Source organism: Saccopteryx leptura, chromosome 9, assembly GCF_036850995.1.
Source record: "Saccopteryx leptura isolate mSacLep1 chromosome 9, mSacLep1_pri_phased_curated, whole genome shotgun sequence".
In the NCBI taxonomy this organism is placed as follows: Eukaryota; Metazoa; Chordata; class Mammalia; order Chiroptera; family Emballonuridae; genus Saccopteryx; species Saccopteryx leptura.
This window is the reverse complement of record NC_089511.1, coordinates 22723333-22744517: the sequence shown is the minus strand read 5'-3', so window position 1 is coordinate 22744517 and position 21185 is coordinate 22723333. Positions and strand designations below refer to the sequence as shown.

At 42.7% G+C, this 21185-nt stretch overlaps 2 protein-coding genes across 2 annotated transcripts in view; one reads left to right on the top strand and one right to left on the bottom strand.

Annotated features, from left to right (window-relative positions):
* The window catches only part of LOC136380711 (IST1 homolog), a 450214-nt gene that overhangs the window by 81338 nt on the left and 347691 nt on the right, over window positions 1-21185 (top strand). The gene's annotated exons all lie outside the window — the stretch shown is intronic.
* Window positions 8362-19595, bottom strand: TAT (tyrosine aminotransferase). The gene is made up of 12 exons (XM_066348461.1): window positions 19440-19595; window positions 18587-18832; window positions 18327-18431; window positions 15837-15904; window positions 14772-14930; window positions 14423-14561; window positions 13975-14027; window positions 12645-12797; window positions 11698-11826; window positions 11303-11386; window positions 10465-10563; window positions 8362-9424 (listed from the first exon to the last, which is right to left on the bottom strand). Exons 2-12 carry the CDS (start codon window positions 18816-18818, stop codon window positions 9284-9286), a joined length of 1362 nt encoding a protein of 453 aa, XP_066204558.1. The 5' UTR covers window positions 18819-18832; window positions 19440-19595; the 3' UTR covers window positions 8362-9283.

Below are 21185 nucleotides of genomic sequence, written 5' to 3'. Positions count from 1 at the left end.
TACTCAGTCAAGGCACATATGAGAAAGCAATCAATGAACAACTAAGAAGTTGCAACGCGCAACGAAAAACTAATGATTGATGCTTCTCATCTCTCTCCATTCCTGTCTGTCTGTCCCTGTCTATCTCTGCCTCTGTAAAAAAAAAAAACAAATGGCTAACATGCACATGAAAAGATGCTCAAAATCCTTAATCATTAGAGAAATGCAAGTCAAAACTACAATAAGATACCCAGTAGGGTGGCTGAGATAAAAAAGACAAATAAGAAATGTTTGGCAGCTCCTCAGGCTAAACACAGAGTCACAGCATGACCTAGTGATTCCACTTCAAATGGCTGCGTAGACCTTGTGGGCTCAGTGTTAGGAAAAAGAAGAGGCCCGAAGGATAAGACACTGTTTTTCATTTTGTTAGGTGTTATGGGCGTGTTGGGTGTATTGTAGAGGGAGGGAGGGAGGAAAGGAAGGAAGGAGAAGGAAAGTCTCTATCTGTTAATGACGTACCTTACTAAAGTATTTATGGATGAATTCGTAATGGTATCTTAGATTTGCTTTAAGATGCACCAGAAAAAAAGTAGAAGAAAAAAAAAAACAAATTAGCAAAATTTTTGGAACTGAATTATGAATACATTAAAATTCATTAAAATATTCTCTCTACTTTTACATATGTTTACAAGTTTCATATTAAAATATTTTTTTTTCTTAAAATAGTCCCAAGTTAATGATAACTCCCAGGCTCACCCAGGGGCACATGTAGTGGGGAAGTGTAGTCAGGAATGCTGTGTTTTTGTCCCAAGGTGAAGGTAGGAGGGTCATAAGCAAGAAGACCTGACCCCCTGGGTACATTCCTTCATTTAATCCTCCCGTCACAGCTCTGTGAGGTTAATGGCACCTTAACCAAGTGACTGATTTTAGTATCACCTGTCATGGGACTGATTGGCGTTGTATGCCTCCTTGTGGAATGTACGGGGAAGAACACAACATCGCTGCTGAAAATGTTTAACCAGAATCCAACCACGAGGCTGCAGTCAGATGCTGAACTTGGGACATTCCAAGGGACAACAAACAAGCCTGAACTCTTCAAAACTGTCACTATCATGAAAGGCAAAAAAAATTTTTTTAATCAAGTATACTGCTTTACATTACAGAAGAATAAAGAGATATGACATCTAGATGCAATGGGTGAACTTTGATTAGAACTAGAGTCAAAAAAGAAAGGTTGGCCTGGCCAGGCAGTAGTGTAGTGGATAGAGCGTCGGACTGGGATGTGGAGGACCCAGGTTCGAGACCCCAAGGTCACCAGCTTGAGCACAGGCTCATCTGGTTTGAGCAAAAGCTCACCAGCTTGGACCCAAGGTCACTGGCTCAAGCAAGGGGTTACTCGAGGACATATGAGAAAGCAATCAATGAACAACTAAGGTGTTGCAACGAAAAACTGATAATTGATGCTTCTCATCTCTTCGTTCCTGTCTGTCCCTGTCTATCCCTTTCTCTGACTCTGTCTCTGGAAAAAAAAAAAAAGAAAAGGAAAGAAAGGCTGGAAAAAAGCCACCATGGGGACAGTTAGGAACTTTGAAAATGGACAGTGTGCTAGATATTTTTGAAAAAATACTAAATGTATTGGGTGTGACTAAAAAAAAGCCTTATGAGGCAAGTGGTAACCCATCTGTGGAGACCAGGAAACTGAGGTTCAGAGAGATAGAGAGTCTTGTCCAAGAATCCACAGCTGGCAAATGGCGCTGCCTAAACAGGCCCGTATCGCCCTGCCTCCAGAGGATCCTTCCTCCCCTGTAGCAGCCACAGGAAATAAAAGATAGGACCGTGGTCTACAGTGTATCCAAGGGAATGACAGTGGCTAAAGATGGTAAAGAGATACCATTCCCTGTTGTCATGGCACCAGCAGTCATTCATTTATTCAAAATTAAGTGTTGGGTGACTATGATAAGCAAAAACAGGCAGTCCTTGAACTCAGGTCCTTTATAGCCTAGTAAAGGAGACAGATATTAATCAAATGTTGGAACCCCTGAAAGGAATACATAGTAACCAAAGGTAAGAGCAATGACAAAAAGAAACCTAACCAAAATGGAGGATTAGAAGACGGAATTCCAAGTTTTGCTTTGAAGAATGAATTAAGTTAATGATACAGAGGCAAAAGTACAAGAAAAAAGCCTATGGCAAAGGGAGGGAACAGGACCTTATAGTAACAAAGCCCCAAGAGCTAGCAGATATGTGGTACAAAGTGAGAAGGGAGGAAAGCAAGACCATGGACCTTGAAGGCTAGGGATTCTGTTCTCTCTCTCTCTCTCTCTCTCTCTCTCTCTATATATATATATATATATATATATATCACGGACTTACCAGCGACTAATCCATCGAGATGTCTTATTTAAGAGCAAGTCGTGGGCGATTTTACGTTCCATGGCCCTGAGGTAAGAACCAGATGCCGTTTACGACCCAGTTTTAGAAACCCCCACGATTAATGGGCCTGGAGCAAGAAGAGTGCTACCATGTGGTGTCCGTCGGGTTGTTGGTTTCACGGAGGTTGGTAGATTAAGAGACCCCCTTCGGATAAGGATAGTCCTGTTGACAAGGATTTATTAAAATTTAATGGTTTATGTACGATGACCAATTAATATATCCTGTACCATTAATTAATATGTACTTGCTTAATGTTAATGGGGCATATATATTTGTGTGTGTGTGTGTGTGTGTGTGTGTGTGTGTGTGTGTGTCAGAGACAGAGAGAGTCAGAGATAGGGACAGATAAACAGGAAGGGCGAGAGATGAGAAACATCAACTCTTTGTTGCGGTTCCTTAGTTGTTCATTGATTGCTTTCTCATATGTGCCTTGACCAGAGGGCTACAGCAGACCAAGTGACCCCTTGCTCGAGCCAGCGACCTTGGGCTCAAGCTGGTGAGCTTTGCTCAACCAGATGAGCCCGCGATCAAGCTGGCGACCTCGGGGTCTCAAACCTGAGTCCTCCACATCCCAGTCCGACACTCTATCCACTGCACCACTGCCTGATCAGGCTCAATATTTTTAAAAATTATTTATTGATTGATTTTAGAGAGAGAGAGGAAGGGAAAGAGAGAGGGGAGGGAAACAGATCGATTTGTGTCGCTCCATTTATTTATGCATTCATTGGTTGATTTTTTTTTTTTTTTTTACAGAGTCAGAGAGAAGGATAGACAGGGACAGAGAGATTAGAAGCATCAATCATCAGTTTTTCGTTGCGATACCTTAATTGTTCATTGATTGCTTTCTCATATGTGCCTTGACTGTAGGGCTACAGAAGACCAAGTAACCCCTTGCTCGAGCCAGCGACCTTGGGACCTTGGGTCCAAGCTGGTGAGCTTTTGCTCAAACCAGATGAGCCCACACTCAAGCTGGTGACCTCAGGGTCTCGAACCTGGCTCTTCCGCATCCCAGTCCAACGCTCTATCCACTGCGCCACCGCCTGGTCAGGCTCATTGGTTGATTTTTGTATGTGCCCTGACCGGGGATCAAACCTGCAACCTTGGCATACTGGGACGATGCTCTGAACAATTCAACTACCTGGCCAGGGCCCTTGCACATCTATGAAAGTAAACTTTCTAAATGCCTTTGTCTCTGAGTCTTCCTTCCACACTAGTAATATTTCAGTTAATCTTAATATCTCCTTATAATTTACTTACCAAGAAGATAAAAAGTAATGGCAATACATTAGTCTCTATATTTTCTCATTCATTCATTCATCAACTGTGGCGTGAGTGCCTATTATGTGCCAGAGGCTGTTCTGGTCACTGAGCACATAAAAGAAAATAAAACAGACAAAAAAATCCTTGCCCTCATAAAACGTACATTTTCACGGCTTATTTTTTTCCAGTTTTATTGATATATTTGACATAAAGGACTCTATTAATTTAAGGTGTGCAGCATACTGATTTATGTATTTATATTGTGAAATAATTAACACAATAAGTTTAGTTAACGTCCATTATCTCATACAGATCCCCCCCCAAAAAAAAGAAAAGAAAGAAAGCTCTTTTTGTCCTTGAGATGGTCATGTTTTGTCATTCATTGTTATTATGGTATATCACAAAGACTGATTTTTCATACACTAAAAAAGTTCTTGCATTTCCAGAATAAATCCCACTTAGTCATGGTGTATAATCCTTTTCAATGTGCTGTTGAATTTGCATTGATAGTACCATGCTCAACTTCTCTATATTTTTCAATTTTAGTATATGTGCTGCCCAAGCAAAAGATTCCAGGGGCTTTATTATTTTTTTTAACGAGGCATAATGTACTTTGCATTTTACCATACATTATGAATTTATTTATTCATTTTAGAGAGGGGGAGAGAGAGAGAGAGAAATAGAGGGAGAAGGGGGCGGAGCAGGAAGCATCAACTCCCATATGTGCCTTGACCAGGCAAGCCAGGGTTTTGAACCGGCAACCTCAGTGTTTCCACGTTGACGCTTTATCCACTGCACCACCACAGGTCAGGCTACATTATGAATTTAAGTTATCAACGAGTAAACGTCTCAAGGAGCAAGAATTATTTTCCATGCTGGAAACATCACCAAAAGTTAACACACACTTGCTACTTCTGATTGTTTTCTTTGCAGAACTGGCATCCCCTCCTATGTGGCACACCGCAACCCAATGTCAGAGAGCACCTGCTTCTTTGGAAGGTGCTGTGAAACAATCTGACCCATAGGAGCATCCAGACTTACAGGAGCCATGAGACCGTATGAAATTTGTTTGTAAATACACCCAAATTGTTTAAAATAAATACCAGTATGAACAAGCTGTACTGGGAATTCAGTTCTTCTCCAACAGACTCCATAATTCAACCTTTCTAGAGACTTTTACAATGTAACCTCTGGTGCATAGTAATGAGCGAGTGTGGGGAGTACTGTGTGGCTTCTACCCGCTGAGAGAGATCTGAACTCGGGACCCTGAAGGCCACAATTCTTTGGGGAAATAATTACAGGGATCATACTTTTTGGAACCTTACAACCGCTACTGGGGAGGAATTTCTGGTTATGTTTCACAAAGCACAGGACTTGTCAGGCCTGGCTCAGAGCTGGGAAGAAGTTAACAGGTTTACAAATACCTAGGGATGGTCTGTCGACCTCCTGGAAGCCTCCAGCTGGTGAGGGCCAAGCAGGACGCAGAGGAAGAGAATCACACTCAACAGGGCGCGGGTCCAGGGGAGAGGCTGAAGAAAGAAACAAAACTCAAGCTCGGCCCTGGACGGTTGGCTCAGCGGTAGAGCGTCGGCCTGGCGTGCAGGGGACCCGGGTTCGATTCCCGGCCAGGGCACATAGGAGGAGCGCCCATTTGCTTCTCCACCCCTCCCCTCCTTCCTCTCTGTCTCTCTCTTCCCCTCCCGCAGCCGAGGCTCCATTGGAGCAAAGTTGGCCCGGGCGCTGGGGATGGCTCCTTGGCCTCTGCCCCAGGCGCTAGAGTGGCTCTGGTCGCGACAGAGCGACGCCCCGGAGGGGCAGAGCATCGCCCCCTGGTGGGCAGAGCATCGCCCCTGGTGGGCGTGCCTGGTGGGTCCCGGTCGGGCGCATGCGGGAGTCTGACTGTCTCTCCCCGTTTCCAGCTTCAGAAAAAACAAACAAACAAAAATAAAAAACTCAAGCTCATTACTGACAGAAGTAAAAGTGGGCGCTTGTTTAATGGGACTGACCCTCACCTTCCTCTCAGGTTCTGCGCCTGCACCCCGACGGACGCCTCGTTGCCTCCCCATAACGCATGCGCCCTGAGCAGCGCCGGGTCCGCGCTCACAGAGGCGCCGGCTGCGGGTTTTCAGTCTTCCTTTCGCCCAAAGGCTGCTGCGGGCACAATGGGATGCTGTGTTGCATCACGTGTGTGATAGTTACCGAGTATGCGGTGATGCTCCGGTATGAAAAGAAAGGTTAATTCACACCTGAAAGCCGTTGTTTCCAACCTTTTTTTATGTATTCTTTATTTCAATCTGGGACGATCAGACGTCGGTATTTCTGTTGTTACCTTCTCCATTATCTGTGAAGCATCTCAAGAGTTTAAGATTTTAAGCTTGTTTGGAAGCAGCTCTTCAATAGGACACTGAATTATAAGGTTGAATACTAGATACTGAAGAAAGTAAAGAAAAAAGGAAAAATACCTCCCCACACACGTTTACGTATACATATATATGCACAGAATAATCTCGAAGAGCCCTGGCTGGTTGGTTCAGTGGTAGAGCATTGGCCAGGTGTGTGGAAGTCATGGGTTCGATTCTGGACAGGGCACATAGGAGAAGGGAACATCTGCTTCTCCACCCTTCCCCCTCCCCCTTCTCGCACTCCCTCTCTCTCTTCCCTTCCTGCAGCCAGGGCTTGATTGAGTTGATTGATTTCAGCGCACTGGCCCCAAGCGCTGAGGACAACTTCTTAGAGCCTCCACCTCAGGTGCTAAAAATAGCTCAGTTGTGAGCATGGCCCTAGATGGGCAGAGCATTGGCCCCAGACGGGGTTGCCATGTGGATCCCAATTGGGGCACATGTGGGTGTCTGTTTCTCTATCTCCCTTCTGCTCACGTAAATAAAATAAAAATAAAAAAAAGAATGATCTCAAAGAATGAACCAGCAACTGCTAACTGATTACCTCAGGGGACAGGATACTGGGTGGCTGAAGGACTCGCCTAGGACCTGAAGACTTTTTATTGGGGTGGGGAGAGTACATTGCTCAAAGTTTGTTCCATGTGCATGTATTAGTTTAAATGTTCGACTTCATCAAAACGTAGACACCAAGGAAATTTGAAAATTTAAGAAGTCTGAGTAGAATTCAGTAATGCTTGATGGAATATGTACCTGTGAAGAAAAAAATATCATGTGTAAACCACTGTGGATGAAAAAGGGGCCACATACGTACTAAACCTGATAAGCTCAGGAAGGCCTGCATGGCTGTCTTACAATCTCAGAGACCTAAAGTAACCACACAGGATGGTCTGAAATTGTTTGGTGGGTAGTTAGTTGTGTCCTGGGCTGCTATCTTTACTGAAGAAGGCGTACCTTAGCTGAGCCTGCATTGTCTTTTTTGCATCTTGCGGGTCCTGGATTTTATTCACTGTTAGGGTCCCCACACATCTACTATAACATACCTTCGGAATGTTAGGGCAATTTCCTCCCCCCTCGCAACCCCTCAGTGCACAATCACACCAGAGCAGAGACCACAAATCCTCTCATTGTTATTATCGTGTTAGTTGTTGACTGTTAATTATATCCACCTATATAAAAGAAATGTGTCTATTTCTTTTACTTTTTATCCAGTCCTAGAGATTTCCACACTTTGCTGTCTCCTACCTCCCTCGTCTGTTAAGGAATTTCATGTAACCCCCTTACACCTCCTCCTTTGATTGTAATGTATAAAATAAGGCGCCAGACTGCCATTCTCTGCAGCATTTTCTCAATTCATTGAGATTTTGCTTCCCAGCAATTATCGTCAGTTTGGCTCAAATAAACTAATAAAAATTCGTATAAATCTGGACGTTTTTTACATCGACACCACCAAGTCTTCCTGTTTATTTCTGGACAGAGATCTTTGTGGGTTGGGGAGATGGTGGGGTACAGGAAAAAGAGGAGCCAGGCATTTTCAGAAAATTATCAGCAGTAGCACCATACAGGAAATAAAACTTTATCATCTCAATCATTGTATATTCCTCTTGGATTTGCTGAAGAAAATTGAAAGGTAAATTTTAGTGTGAGCTCACCAACAGGAACATTGGATGTTTATTTTTGTAAAGGAAATTAATTGGATGTGACTGGCAGCATTGAGACCTGAAGTTTCCCTTTCACACAAGAAAAACTTCCCTTAGTGAGGAATCTCCAGACTGATTATGGTATATTTCTGCCCCCAATCTTGCAAAATAACTTCAACTTCAGACTCTCTCCTCCAAAGGAAATGGTGAGGAAAAAATTAGACCAGTGTCTAATTTTTTTTAAACAATTAGCCTAAGAGGAATTGATGAAGAAAAGCTAAAAGACCCTGGATACCTCTCATTCCCTGGATCTACCAAACCCATTCACCTTTGTTCCCCAGTGAGAGGTTACTGGGGCTAGACAAGTGTAGGAATTTGGAACCAGAGATTGGGGACCCCAGAAGTTGAAAGTGTGAAGTCTAAGGCCAGAAGTTAACCATGTTGCTTCTTAGTTTGCCTTAGTTTGTAAATAAGAAGCCAGAAGTTGATCTTCCAAATAAAAATATTTTAGAAATAGTGTTTCTTAAGTAACTCCATATTTCAGCATGTGTACAAAGAAATAAATGAAACCTAGGCATCAATCAGACTGAGCGATGAGCAGCACCTGGGGATAGAAATTTCCCACAGAAGAGAAAAAACACAGCACAGGAGAGTATAGTTAGTAAATTTTATTATTTTTTTTAAAAAAAGAAAAACAATAATTTATGCTTTTGGCAAAATAAAGGATCTTGTCAATATAAATGTTTCTTAGAAAACATATGAAAAGGTAATATAATATATATATATCAATAAATCAATATTAACATTACAAGCAAAGTAATAGTGATTCTATAACAGTAATAAGTGAAAATATCTGTGGCCCTTATAGAGCAGTGTTTCAGGAAGGTCCTGTGATTCCTCCTTTTTTTAAGTACATATGTGTCTTCATTTTAAGAAAGCCTGATACACACATATCTAAATTTAGAAAGTCAATTAAAGGATATTTATTTTCACTACAAAATGATTCTTTACAAATAAAAAAAAAATGAAAGTGTTTCTGTAAGGGATATTTTAAATTAGCAAAGTTTCCTAATGCTTTTAAAATATAAACAAATTCATGTGTCCCCAACTTCTTTCATTATAACTCTATTGCATAAAGTTACACCTGAAATTAGGCAGTAACAGAGATGGGGTTCAGAACTGACCAGAGAGAGTATGTTCTTATAGTATGAGGAAATGGTTGGGAGCCCAAGTTCTCTCAATCTTTAGTTTCTCTCATCTTGAACTCTTAATTTTCTTGTCTCTACTGCTGTCTGATAAATTTTGCTCACCTGGTGCTCTCAGAAAAAAAGGAGGAAGTCATCATGGAAGGGGGACAAATCAATGGATTAATCACTCCAGCAGAGCAGAGGAAGAGAAGAATCTGGGATTCAGAGTGTGTAGATGGATACAGGTGGGGTAGAGCAGGGGAAATTCTGAACCCTTGATGTGTTCTTACGGCCCCTCTTCCAGTGGGGGCATCTGACGTCCTGAGGAGCAGCAGGGCCCGGTCCAGCTCTTCCTGGATGGCATGGGCTCAGGAGCACAGATTTAGGCCTATTTGTCACACTCCTCCTGGCTCCCTTCAGCACAATGGTAGTGCTGCTCACAAAACTCCTGGATCCGGCTACAGGCCTCCAGCATCATCACTTCAGGGACTGTGATTACCACTCGGAAGAAATTCCGGTACTCAAAGCACTGCAAAAATAAGAGCCCATTAGCCTGACCTGCGGTGGCGCAGTGGACAGAGCATTGAACTGAAATGCTGAGGTCTCCAGTTCGAAACCCCAGGCTTGCCCGGATGGAGCACAAACGAGAAGCAACTACTTTGAATTGATGCTTCCCGCTCCTCTCCACCACCCCTTTCCTCTCTCTAAAATCAATAAATAAAAATATTTTAAAAATAATAACATGAGCCCATTATTTTCAGAGCAACTGAATCTGGCGCCGGACCACCATAAAGTGGCCAGGACCCTCAGCAGCAAGAAGCAGCGAAGCCCATTACTCGGCGCAATCAAGTCACTCAGTTCCCATCATTGAGACTCTTAAGTCAGTAACGGAGTTCATTTATGTTAAAAAAAGATTTGTGGGCCCCGGCCGGTTGGCTCAGTGGTAGAACGTCGGCCTGGCGTGCAGAAGTCTCGGGTTCGATTCCTGGCCAGGGCACACAGGAGAAGCGCCCATCTGCTTCTCCACCCCTCCCCCTCTCCTTCCTCTCTGTCTCTCTCTTCCCCTCCCGCAACTGAGGCTCCATTGGAGCAAAGATGGCCCGGGCGCTGGGGATGGCTCCTTGGCCTCTGCCCCAGGCGCTGGAGTGGCTCTGCCCAGGAGGGGCAGAGCATCGCCCCCTGGTGGGCAGAGCTTCGCCCCTGGTGGGCTTGCTGGGTGGATCCCGGTCGGGCGCATGCGGGAGTCTGACTGTCTCTCCCCGTTTCTAGCTTCAGAAAAATACAAAAAAAAAAAAAAAAAAAAAGAAAAAAAAAAAAGATTTGTGGGACAAGCTTGATTTTCCCTCGCCTAGAATGTCCCACCATGCCTTTTCTTCCCAGTATGGATGGAATAATGATAGAGAGAAACAAATTTTAAATAGAAACAAGGAGACACATCAGTTTGAATCTGATCAAATGAGAATACACTTCGCTAGGGGAGGCACAGTCAGGCTACAGACCTGCTCAGGGAGAGTTCCTGAGGCTCTAGAAACTGTTGAGAATGTCCTGAGAAGAGATACAAGCACTCACCGTTCCTGGGAGGCACTGGACAGACTGTTCAGCAATTAACCGCTCCGTGAACTCCACGTCATTCTCAAATTCTGGGAAATTTTCCATCTCAATTCCAACCTATACCAATAACGGGGAAAGACAAACTTATCAGGAGGAGTAAAAACAGGCCAACGCCCAATGCCAGAAAGTAAGGTAGGGACTGCTCTAAAAAATACCTCAGGACTCTACAACTGATAACTAATTTGATAAATAAGTTCTAGCACTTATGAGCTCACGGAATTTTTCATGGTGAAGAGAGAATATATTTATATCAATATTTTAGTTTATTGAAGGGTTCCTTCTCATATGCTGATAAGTGAAAACTGGAAATAGAATGCCAGTATTTCTCAAAAAAGGCACTATTAGCCTCAAGGGCCAGAGAATTCTTGATTTCATGGAACTATCTTGCCCATTGCAAAATACTTAGCAGGGCTGGATCACTAATTAATGCCAACAGCACGCTCAAGTCATTCTAAAAACAAACAACATTCCTATACATTCCCAAACACCCCTCAGGAACCCGTATAGCTCCCAGCTGAGAACTACAATGGTTTAGAAAGCCTCTTATTTATATCTTATTTCATCCCTGTATGTACATATAAAATGAGTATATTAAGGAATTAATTCGCTTAAAGAAGGATTTATTTTATTTTATTTTTTTTAACCCTGAGCTTAGGTCCTGTCAGTGGAATAACTCAGGACAACGTAATTCCTAAACTGACTGGCTCCGGAGCCTCCTAGGCAGCTCTTCGTGAAGACTGCAGACTGGCTTCTTCCCTTTGCCTTTGCCAGGAATGACTGCCACCCACATTCTTACCATGAGGTACATGGCCCCAGAAGGGCGGACTGGCCGGAGTCCAGGGATGGCAGCTAGTGCCCCATAGCACAGATCAGCACTGGACTACAAGAGGAGGCAAATTAAAAAAAAAAAAGTCATTAAAAGGAGAGCCCACACCAGAAGCAAGGAACCTGTTTGTCCTACTGGTATAAGGAGTCAACAAGAAAAAAGCCTGCCACATGCAGCTTTCGGCCAGGAGCACAGTGAATTGCCAGAAGTCAGAAATGAATGGGTGGATACCTTCACCCGTGCCACCTACTGATCTGGAAGCACCATCATGGAACACACTGCTCCATAAATAAGGACCCATTATTCCTAATTCCACTGGTGGCATCCCCTGGCTCCCAAAGTGAAAGGCCACAGGCTGCCCTTACCTTGAGAAAGCTCATAGTGTTTTGGTAGAACTCTTGAGGGGTGCGGTACAGGATGCTTTTCAAAGCTCCCTGAACAACGGTGCAGGGTCCCAGGATCCGCTGACTCAGTTTCACCAGTCCATCCCGGATCTATAAGGCCCCCAGCAAACACATTATTTAGCCTTTCTTAAATATCCCGGCTTTGGGGACTCTGGTTCTGACCACTCTATCAGTTTTTATATTTCTGGAGAATGGTGCTTAGTGTCATTCTTTGATCAGACCACAGGTGTTTGTAGCCCTGCTCTGCTACATACCAGCTATGTGACTCTGGAAAAATTATACAACTTCTATGTGCCTCATTTTTCTCATCTGTAAAATGGAGCTAATACTAATAATGGCCTCATACAGTTGTTGGGAGGATTAAAATATAGGCAGTCTCCTATATTTAAATATAGGCAGTCCCCCAGGTTATAAACAAGATAAGTTCTGCAGGTTTGAAAATGTTTAAGTATTTATACACATAGAAAGGTAAAGATAAATACTGTGTGAAGAAAACATCTGTTGAAGTTGCATTTAATAGGTAAATATACCTATTCCAACTTATTTACAAATTCAACTTAAGAACAAACCTGCAGAACCTATCTTGTTCGTAATCTGGGACTGCCTGAAACTTATATAAAGTACTGGCACATTGTACACCTGTAAACAATATGAGGTGTATTACTGCTATTGATCCCTTTTATGTGGTCCAAAAATTGGAGGCAGATAGAACTTCTTCACAGAACCACGTACAGAAAAACTGATTGAAGAAATAGTACCATCTTTATCTAGCATCTTTCCAGGTACCCAGAACTACAGGACCAGGAAGAAAGAGGGAAAAAACCTCAAAACACCCACCTCGTCCTCCTAACCACTGTGCATGCAAAGTAAATATATATCCCAGATTAGACATACCACACTGCTCTCACCTCATTGCCAAAAATGTCTCCTTGGTCATGGATGAGGATCCAGCCCAACCTCCAGCCAGGAACCAGCCAGCGCTTGGCCAACCCTCCACAGGACAGGATAGGGACATTGCTGCTGAGGGTGGCCAGAGGCACAAATTTGGAATCGGAAAACACCTGAGGAGGAGAATAACTCATTGTAATTGTCTTCTTGCTTACTCTTCTCCAAATCCCATGCCTCCTACCCTTTTTCTGATATCACTAGGGGCAGGGCCTCGAATTTGGGGGTTCATCCCTAAGCTGAAGCATGACTGGGATCCCAAGAGGCTTCAAAGGGGAATATCCAAAGACATTTAACCTGCTGTCTGGTCTGGATTAAAGGAAGCCTAAAATGAGAAAACTGACCCTTGCCCTATAATATAGACAACCCCTTGAAGCCAGTTCTAGAGAATGAATGATTGCTAGAGTTATAGATTTAAAATAGAGTATGAGGCCCTGGCCAGTTGGCTCAGTGGCATAGTGTCGGCCTGCTGTGTGGATGTCCTGGATTCGATTTCCAGTCAAAGTACATAGAAGAAGTGCCCTTCTGCTTCTTCACCCTGCCCCCTGTATCCACCCCCTCTCCCCCTTCTGCAGCCATGGCTCGATTGGAGCAGGTTGGCCTCAGGCGCTGAGGATGCCTCTGCTTCCAGTGCTAAGAAGAGCTTGGTTGCTGAGCAATGGAGCAATGCCCTAGATGGGCAGAGCATTGATCCCTAGTGGGCTTGCAGGTGGATCTCAGTCAGGACACATGTGGGAGTCTGTCTCTGCCTCCCCTCCTCTCACTGAATAAAAAAAATACACACACACACACACACACACACACACACACACACATATATATATATATATAGTATGAGTCTATAATCACTTATCTGAAATTCCTGGGCCCAAATATGTTGCAAAATTATTTGGATTTTCAAAGAATGCGTTGCATATATTATGTAACACTCCCAGAGTGCTCTGGGATTGCACTCCTCATCTAGCATATTAAAGTTTCTGCCCCTTCCCTCCACTCTCCTACAGATCCATAAGTGAGAAAAATAGAAATCTACAAATATCTTAAGATCAGCCAAGTCAGGTTTTGCCAACAAATAAATTCCAAAAGTCTTTGGATTTTTGTAGATTTCTGGATTTCAGACAGCTGACTGAGGAGTCGCAGATCAATATATTTGTGAAGAACGCAGAAATACTGATTTGCGGTACTGCAATGATTAGGAGTGGCTTCTGATTATTTAGATGCCACCTCTCAAGGTCCCAGTAAATTAACTTGGAATTGAGATTATTGTCATGAGCTATCCTGCCCAGGACTCACCATGTCTCTATAGATCTCATCAGCTAAGATGGGGACATAGTGCCTTGCAGCCACTGAAAAGAAAAGAAACATGTAGAAGTCACTGTTAGTGCGAATGGTCTTTGCTCTGATGACTTACCTAGGCTTATCATACTTTGCATTTCACGCTTTGTGTTTTGTCTTATTAAAAACTCTTACAAGATATGAAGTCTAAATTAGCCATTTAATTAAGTGGATATTTCAGACTCTCTCTTCCACAGGATGGGAGTGGTGAAGAGGTATTTCCTCTTTTTCTACCTCTTCTGGGCAAGTCCTGCCATCCCAATGGCACACTGCTCACTGGAGACCCCAGGGGAGCTCCCCCACCCCAGCTTGGAACTTTATGATGGAGTAATTTCTCAGTCCAAGAAGTGGCTAAAGGATTCCAACCCCATCTGGTCCCCTGTCAAGTGAAGTTTGCTAGACTCACCGGCCAGAATCTTCTGGAGATGACTTTTATTGAACACTGACCCACAGGGGTTTGATGGATTATTGATGATGAGACAAGCTGTCTTTTCATCAATCAGAGATTCCAATTGTTTCAGGTCAATTTCCCAAGACTTCTCTGGCTGGGGAGGAAGAAAGAGTGAGACTAAGATGATTCTGAATAACTTAGGGGGGAATGCTCATTTCGGTCAATAGTGTCATGTAAATAATAAAATGTGTCTGTCTGTGGTCTCAACCACCCGCTTTCATATCTTTCTCTGCTAAGATAAAGCTCACATATTTTTATGAAGTAGTAATCGAGTATTTGTGTCTAAAATTAAAAAGTCATTTACCAATAAATTGTAGAGTTTGATCTCAATCCCGAAAGATTCAGCCAAAGTCCTATAGAGAGAGAAACCAGGTCTGGGCACTAGGATGTTCTGCCCTGGGTTGGCCAGCACAGATAAACAAAGTTCAATAGCCTGACTGCAGCCACTTGTCAGAATGACATCCTGTGAAGGAAGGAAGAAGTAAGTAAATAAATAAATAAAAGGTTCATTTTGTTAGAAGTTCCAACAACAACAGAAGAAAAAGAGATTGTCAGGTGGGTAAGCAGGGAGCAAAAATAAACTTACTTTTACAAGTTCTAAGTAAAGTAGTAGGGACTGCACTAAGCCAAAAATGAAAGAAATTCAAATGCTTATTATATATGCCCATAGCTAAAGGTTGTTGAAAATGCTGGCCACTTCAAAGAAATAAACATATCACTTAAAAAAGGATATGCCAGCTGTAACTCAGCCAGCTTCCATGAGAGATCATTATGACCTGGGAGGGTTTTTTTGCCTGGTTATTTATTTACTTTTGATCAGAGACTAGAAGGCCCAGCTCTTCTCTGAAATACAGATGAAGGGCACCTCGTATGTTAGAAATGTCGACCCCACACAGTAAACAGTAGAGGCGAAGGTGGCGTTTAAACTTGGCACTGCCATCAATTCAATGTCACAGTACCTCAGTCTTCCTATATGCGTGACCTTAAAGTGAATGAGGGAAGCTACAAGTGTTTTTAAAGCTCCTATTGATAAAATTAAAATTTTTCATTATTTGGTATTTATGAATGATTTGTTTTCAATGATCTTTTGCAGAGAATCAAATAGAGGATGATCTCGGAGTCCTTTACGCCTCCTTGCGACAGACACCACCACATAAGCTGGATGCAACCTCATTATCACATTGTAACGACCTTAACTAGAATCACTGATTAGTATCCTCAGTATAGAAGAAGTCCTCCCACTGTTCAAGTGAAACTACCCTCAGTTTTTGTTCCCCTTGAAACCCTTGTACCTTGTGAAACAGGAACAACAAAAAGGACATACTTTGCCCCTTGTTGCTTCAGAGCCAGTACCCTGTCTAAGGCTCACCTTAGCTTCCAGGGGTGCCTCGGGACAGCTGTAGTACGAGGCGATCTGTTCCCGGCTAGATAGGAAACCTGAAAGGAAGGAAGGAGCAGAAGGAAGAAGCTGGAGGTTTTCCTCCCAGAACTGACAGCTGTACTGTAGAGACACAGAGCTTTGGGCTTCCTTTCGTTTCTGCTCAGAGTGCATACTATTCATTTTAGCTCTCAGCTGCAGTAGAGAAAGAAAATGAACCCTGTATTTGAAAAAATTGTTTTAAAGCACACATATATAAATAATAACAAAAAAGGGTTCCCCAAATGATACAACATTCTGCATCATCTTGGTGACTATGATTATGTGTTTATTCTCCATAAAATACAGGATTTAGATTATTCCCAAATCCCTTCCAGGTGCTATATATTTTGAAAACTTGTAATCAAACAGTGTGATACATTGGTTCCATTTTAAGCTTTTCATATTCTATCCTTATTAGTGTTTTTGTACAATTAAAAAATAATACTTTTCTCATATTATTTCTAATTGTCGGCTTTGCAAACTTGAAATGTAGACAGTTTCATGCAAATGATCATGTTTTGCAAAATTGCTATTCAAAAGATTGTCTTTAGTTAGGAAGGCCAGAGGCAATATTTTATGTTTGTTAAGTTAATAGGTAGAGATGGGTCTATAAATCAGCATTTCTTTATTACTAATAAGAAAGAGAATTTTCCAAGATATACTATATATTATGATTTGTGTATTCTTTGGCCTGAGCATTCATATCCTTTTAATATTTAAGAGATTTAATAATTTAGATATATTTTGAATTTTAAATTTTTAAAAAATATTTAAATAGATTTAAATAATTTAAAAATATTTTGCTTTCCCACATTGAGTCAATTCTCTAATGCTTTGGTTATAAAACTCATTATAAACATTTTTATGACCTAACATGGTCTTATTTCGTTTTGACTTTTGTTCTATGAAACTTTATAAAATGTAAATAATCAACCTAAAAATCATGGCCCTGAAACTTCTTTGCAGCGTTATCAAAATTCCATTTTAGCATGAAATTGAATTTTTATTCTGCCTTAAGAATATGTCTCTGTGGGCACGGATACACAGGAGAAAAACGTGCAACACTGAAACAAAGTCAAGGAATCACATATTTTGCCTGACCAGGCGGTGGCACAGTGGATAGAGCATCGGACTGGGACTCGGAGGACATAGGATCGAGACCCTGAGGTTGCCAGTTTGAGCGTGGGTTCATCTGGTTTGAGCAAGGCTCGCCAGCTTGAGCCCAAAGTTGCTGGCTTAAGCAAGGGGTCACTTGGTCTGCTGTAGCCCCCGGGTCAAGGCACATATGAGAAAGCAATCAATGAACAACTAAGGTACTGCAACGAAGAACTGATGCTTCAAATCTTTCTCCCTTCCTGTCTGCCTGTCCCTATCTGTCCCTCTCTCTGACTCTGTCTCTGGTCTCTGTCACACACACAAAAAAGGAATCACTTATTTTACCAAAATATTTAGAGTAGAAATGTTTCATAGCTGGAGAGTTACACCTAAATGAGAATGATTTCTTTCTGTCAGAAACAACCTTCTATACTTCAGTAGGGTAGTCCCTTCTTTGTTATTGTTTATTTCTCTTTAATAGGAAACAATTATAATTTCATTGGGAGTGTGATCAGGACCATAATTAAAATAAACATTGAATACATAGAGAAGGAGAAGTAGAGCCAAGCAGCTATTTAGATAGGCACTAAGTACGTTAACTTAGGACCTGGCAGGCTCATTAAACAAGCAGCTGCAGCCAAATTCAAGGCCTTCATTTGAGAATTAGCAATGACAGGATAGGAACATTATTTGACAATTAAATATGTGATGGGAGCCTAGAGGAGAGATGTCAGAAGGCCAAAGAAAGCCAGGAAAGACAATGGACCTTGAAGTTTGTATTTAAGAATCCCAAGACTTGGCCCTGGCCGGTTGGCTCAGTGGTAGAGCGTCGGCCTGGCGTGCAGGAGTCCCAGGTTCGATTCTCGGCCAGGGCACACAGGAGAAGCGCCCATCTGCTTCTCCACCCTTCCCCCTCTTCTTCCTCTCTGTCTCTCTCTTCCCCTCCCGCAGCCAAAGCTCCATTGGAGCAAAGTTGGCCCGGGCGCTGAAGATGGCTCTGTGGCCTCTGCCTCAGGCGCTAGAATGGCTCTGGTTGCAACAGAGCGACGCCCCAGATGGGCAGAGCATCGCCCCCTGGTGGGCGTGCCGGGTGCATCCCAGTCGGGCGCATGCGGGAGTCTGTCTGACTGCCTCCTCGTTTCCAACTTCGGAAAAATACAAAAAAAAAAAAAAAAAAAAAAGAATCCCAAGACTCCTTTACCCAAATCCAGATGGCCATTTTGTCTTAGTCTCTCCTTAGCAACTATGCATCAGGAAAGCAAGAAGAATTGCTAGAAATTTATTCCTATTGAAAGAGTTCTGAAGATCTGGAAGCCACCAGTTAGAGTCTCAGGAGAAGCTTACCAGTGGAGGGGGCATAGCCATTATATTTCCCCGAGTCCAGGGCATCTTTCATGGCTTGGATGATTTCTGGGTCTGTAGGCAGGTTTCCAAACACAGTAGGGTCCCCTTTTCATGGGAGGAAACAAGAAAAGCCACCAAGAGGTTATTCTTTCATACCCACTGCTCAGACTCTCTCTCCACTCCTACCTTCTCCCATCAGCCCACAAGGATGGGGGTGAGGCAAACAATGACCACTCCTCAGTCGAGTGTCCCCAACTCACCAATTGACAGAGTAATCATGGTTTTGTCTGGGTTTGGCTTCAACTTCATGCTGTCTACGATGGCCCGGATGGGATTGAAAGTATTGCGGGCCATGTCGGAGGGCTTCACAGACCATCTCTTCCTGCCTTTCCCTTTTCCTGACATGGAGCTCTTCCCGCTGAGGCTGACGTGCACATCCAGAACAGAGGGGAGGCTGCTGTTGCCATTTGTCTGAATCACGTATGAGTCCATCACTAGCAAAGTCTGTGGGGGAAAAACGAGGTTCCCATAATACTAAGAACAGAGCACCATCTTGGGCGGCTATATTTGGACCTAAACGTAGGGGTAATTTCATTAGACATCTCTTTCCAAACGTTTTTCTTTCTTTTGCTGATTTCTCATGAAAAACAGCTTTGTTATGAATGAGGGGAGTTTAAAGACATTTTGCTGAGATGAAAAATAAAGAAAGAGCCCATTTTATAATGTTAGCAGAGAGCATTCTGCTGAATATTTATTTATGGAGAGATTCGCTCTGTGCAACCCTAATGCTCATAAAAGTTTAACCATGCTCTCAGTGAAACTGAGGGGGAATGACAAGAGAACTCTTAAACAATCAAAGAACCTATGTTCTCTTTCCTATGCAGTCTTCCTAACACTTCAACAGACTGTATCTTGCCTTCTGCAAACAAGAACCAGGATGAATCATTCCACATTGTTAGACATCTAGTGTTAATATTTTCATTGGTAAAATTAAAGTGCTATCCTAATAAGCACCTTTCTGCCCTGTGTAAAGAGAAGTCAATACACCACAAAGAGAAAAGCATACCCCCCCCCCCCCCAGTAATCACCACCAACTTGGCTGATGCTTGAAATTTCAAGTAGAGGAGAAGCAGGCAGCCTCCAAGTTGCCAAAGCAGAAAGCTGTCTTAACTCTTCTTTGACAAGTGCCAATGAACTCAGATGCAATTCCTAACTCCTGAAATAGTCTCCACAAATGGGCGTTGGGCCCGAAACCTTTGTGCTATTGGTTGGGTTGAGAACTGGGCAGCCAATCCTCTTCTTTCCTCCCCTTTCCACGTTTTGTTGTGTCTCACCTATAACCCTATTCCCACCTCTATCGACCAAATCAGGAATTTGTCCTCATCAAACACCTGAAATTCTCTCTGTCAACTTGTTCCAAACACTTTGTGAGATAGATGTTAAGGACTGTCAGAAGGGTAGTTGTCATTACAATTGGTAATTTTTTTAAAGATTTTTATTGATTCATTTTTTAGAGAGGAGAGACAAAGAAAGAGAAAGAAAGGAGTAGGGAGGAGCAGAAAGCATCAACTCCCATATGTGCCTTGACCAGGCAAGAGCCGGGTTTCGAACCAGTGACAACAGCGTTCCAGGTTGACACTTTTATCAACTGCACCACCACAGGTCAGGCCGACAACTGGTAATTTTTATTAAAATTTTTTTTGTTACAGCCTGACCAGGCGGTGGTGCAGTGGATAGAGTGTCGAACTGGGACACGGAGGACCCAGGTTCAAAACCCTGAGGTCACTGGCTTGAGCGCAGGCTCATCTGGTTTGAACAAGGATCAGCAAATTGAGCCCAAGGTTGCTGGCTTGAGCAAAGGGTCACTTGGTCTGCTGGAACCCCCCGGTCAAGGCACATATGAGAAAGCAAGCAATGAACAACTAAGGTGCCGCAATGAAGAATTGAGGCTTCTCATCTCTCCTCCTTCCTGTCTGTCCCTATCTGTCCCTCTCTCTGTCTCTGTCACACAAAAAATTAAAAAAAAAAAAACTGCAAAGCTAAAAAAAATTTTCTGTTACAAAATAATCAGTGTTATCCCCAATAAATTCAATTTAAAAAAGAACCTGTTAAAAGTTTAATAGTAGACAAATGAGCAAAGTAAAAAGTGAGAGTCCTTCCTTGCCCTTTGCCATCTGTGCTCTCCATTCTTACTCTTACGCATCAGCAGAGGAAATAATTTGGCCTTTCTATCCGTTTACCAAGATAGATGATAGATAGATACACTGATGCATATAGACACATGGAGATTTTAGAAACACAGATGGGATCCTGCTGTACAACTTGTCCCACCTGTTTGTTACTTCTTACACCTTGGATACCTCTTTCCTTGTCGGTCTACATGTTCTCTGCCAGTCAGAACAAACCGGGCAGCTGAAGTCAATTTAGTCCCACTCAACAAGTATCTTAGAAGTACCCGATCTTCTAAGCAACTGAAACCTGTGTGATTTTATCCTTAGACTGGGAAGCTTCTTTCGTTTACCTGCTATGGGGTTATTAGAAGAATAAGATGTCAGGTAAGTTCTAAAGAGAACAGCATCGCTAAGCAAGCACAGCAGAGATCCCAGCCTTCCTGTGAGCTGTGAAAAATGCCACCCTTTCAAGGATTCAAAGACACCTCTGTGAACCCTTGGCTCAGATCCTATCTGTTTTATATTAGGAGATGAAGAGTCATTACATAAGTTCTTCTCCACCCACTTTTTGGTGATTCCAGTCTCCAGAGGAGTTGTATAACTCCTTTTGTTTTTTTTTCTGGACCTTCTATTTTAAGTGCTTGAAGAACTTACCTAATGTGTTCTCTTCCCCACTCCAGTGAAGCAA

What these genes read in the sequence shown, in the direction of transcription:
- TAT (XM_066348461.1), bottom strand. Translation starts at nt 18,818, where the DNA reads ATGGACTCATACGTGATTCAGACAAATGGCAACAGCAGCCTCCCCTCT. An exon ending in CATGATTACTCTGTCAATTG is followed by an intron (nt 18,432 to 18,586) that starts GTGAGTTGGGGA and finishes TCCCATGAAAAG; the next exon opens with GGGACCCTACTGTGTTTGGA. An exon ending in TCCAGTGCCTCCCAGGAACG is followed by an intron (nt 9,425 to 10,464) that starts GTGAGTGCTTGT and finishes TTATTTTTGCAG; the next exon opens with TGCTTTGAGTACCGGAATTT.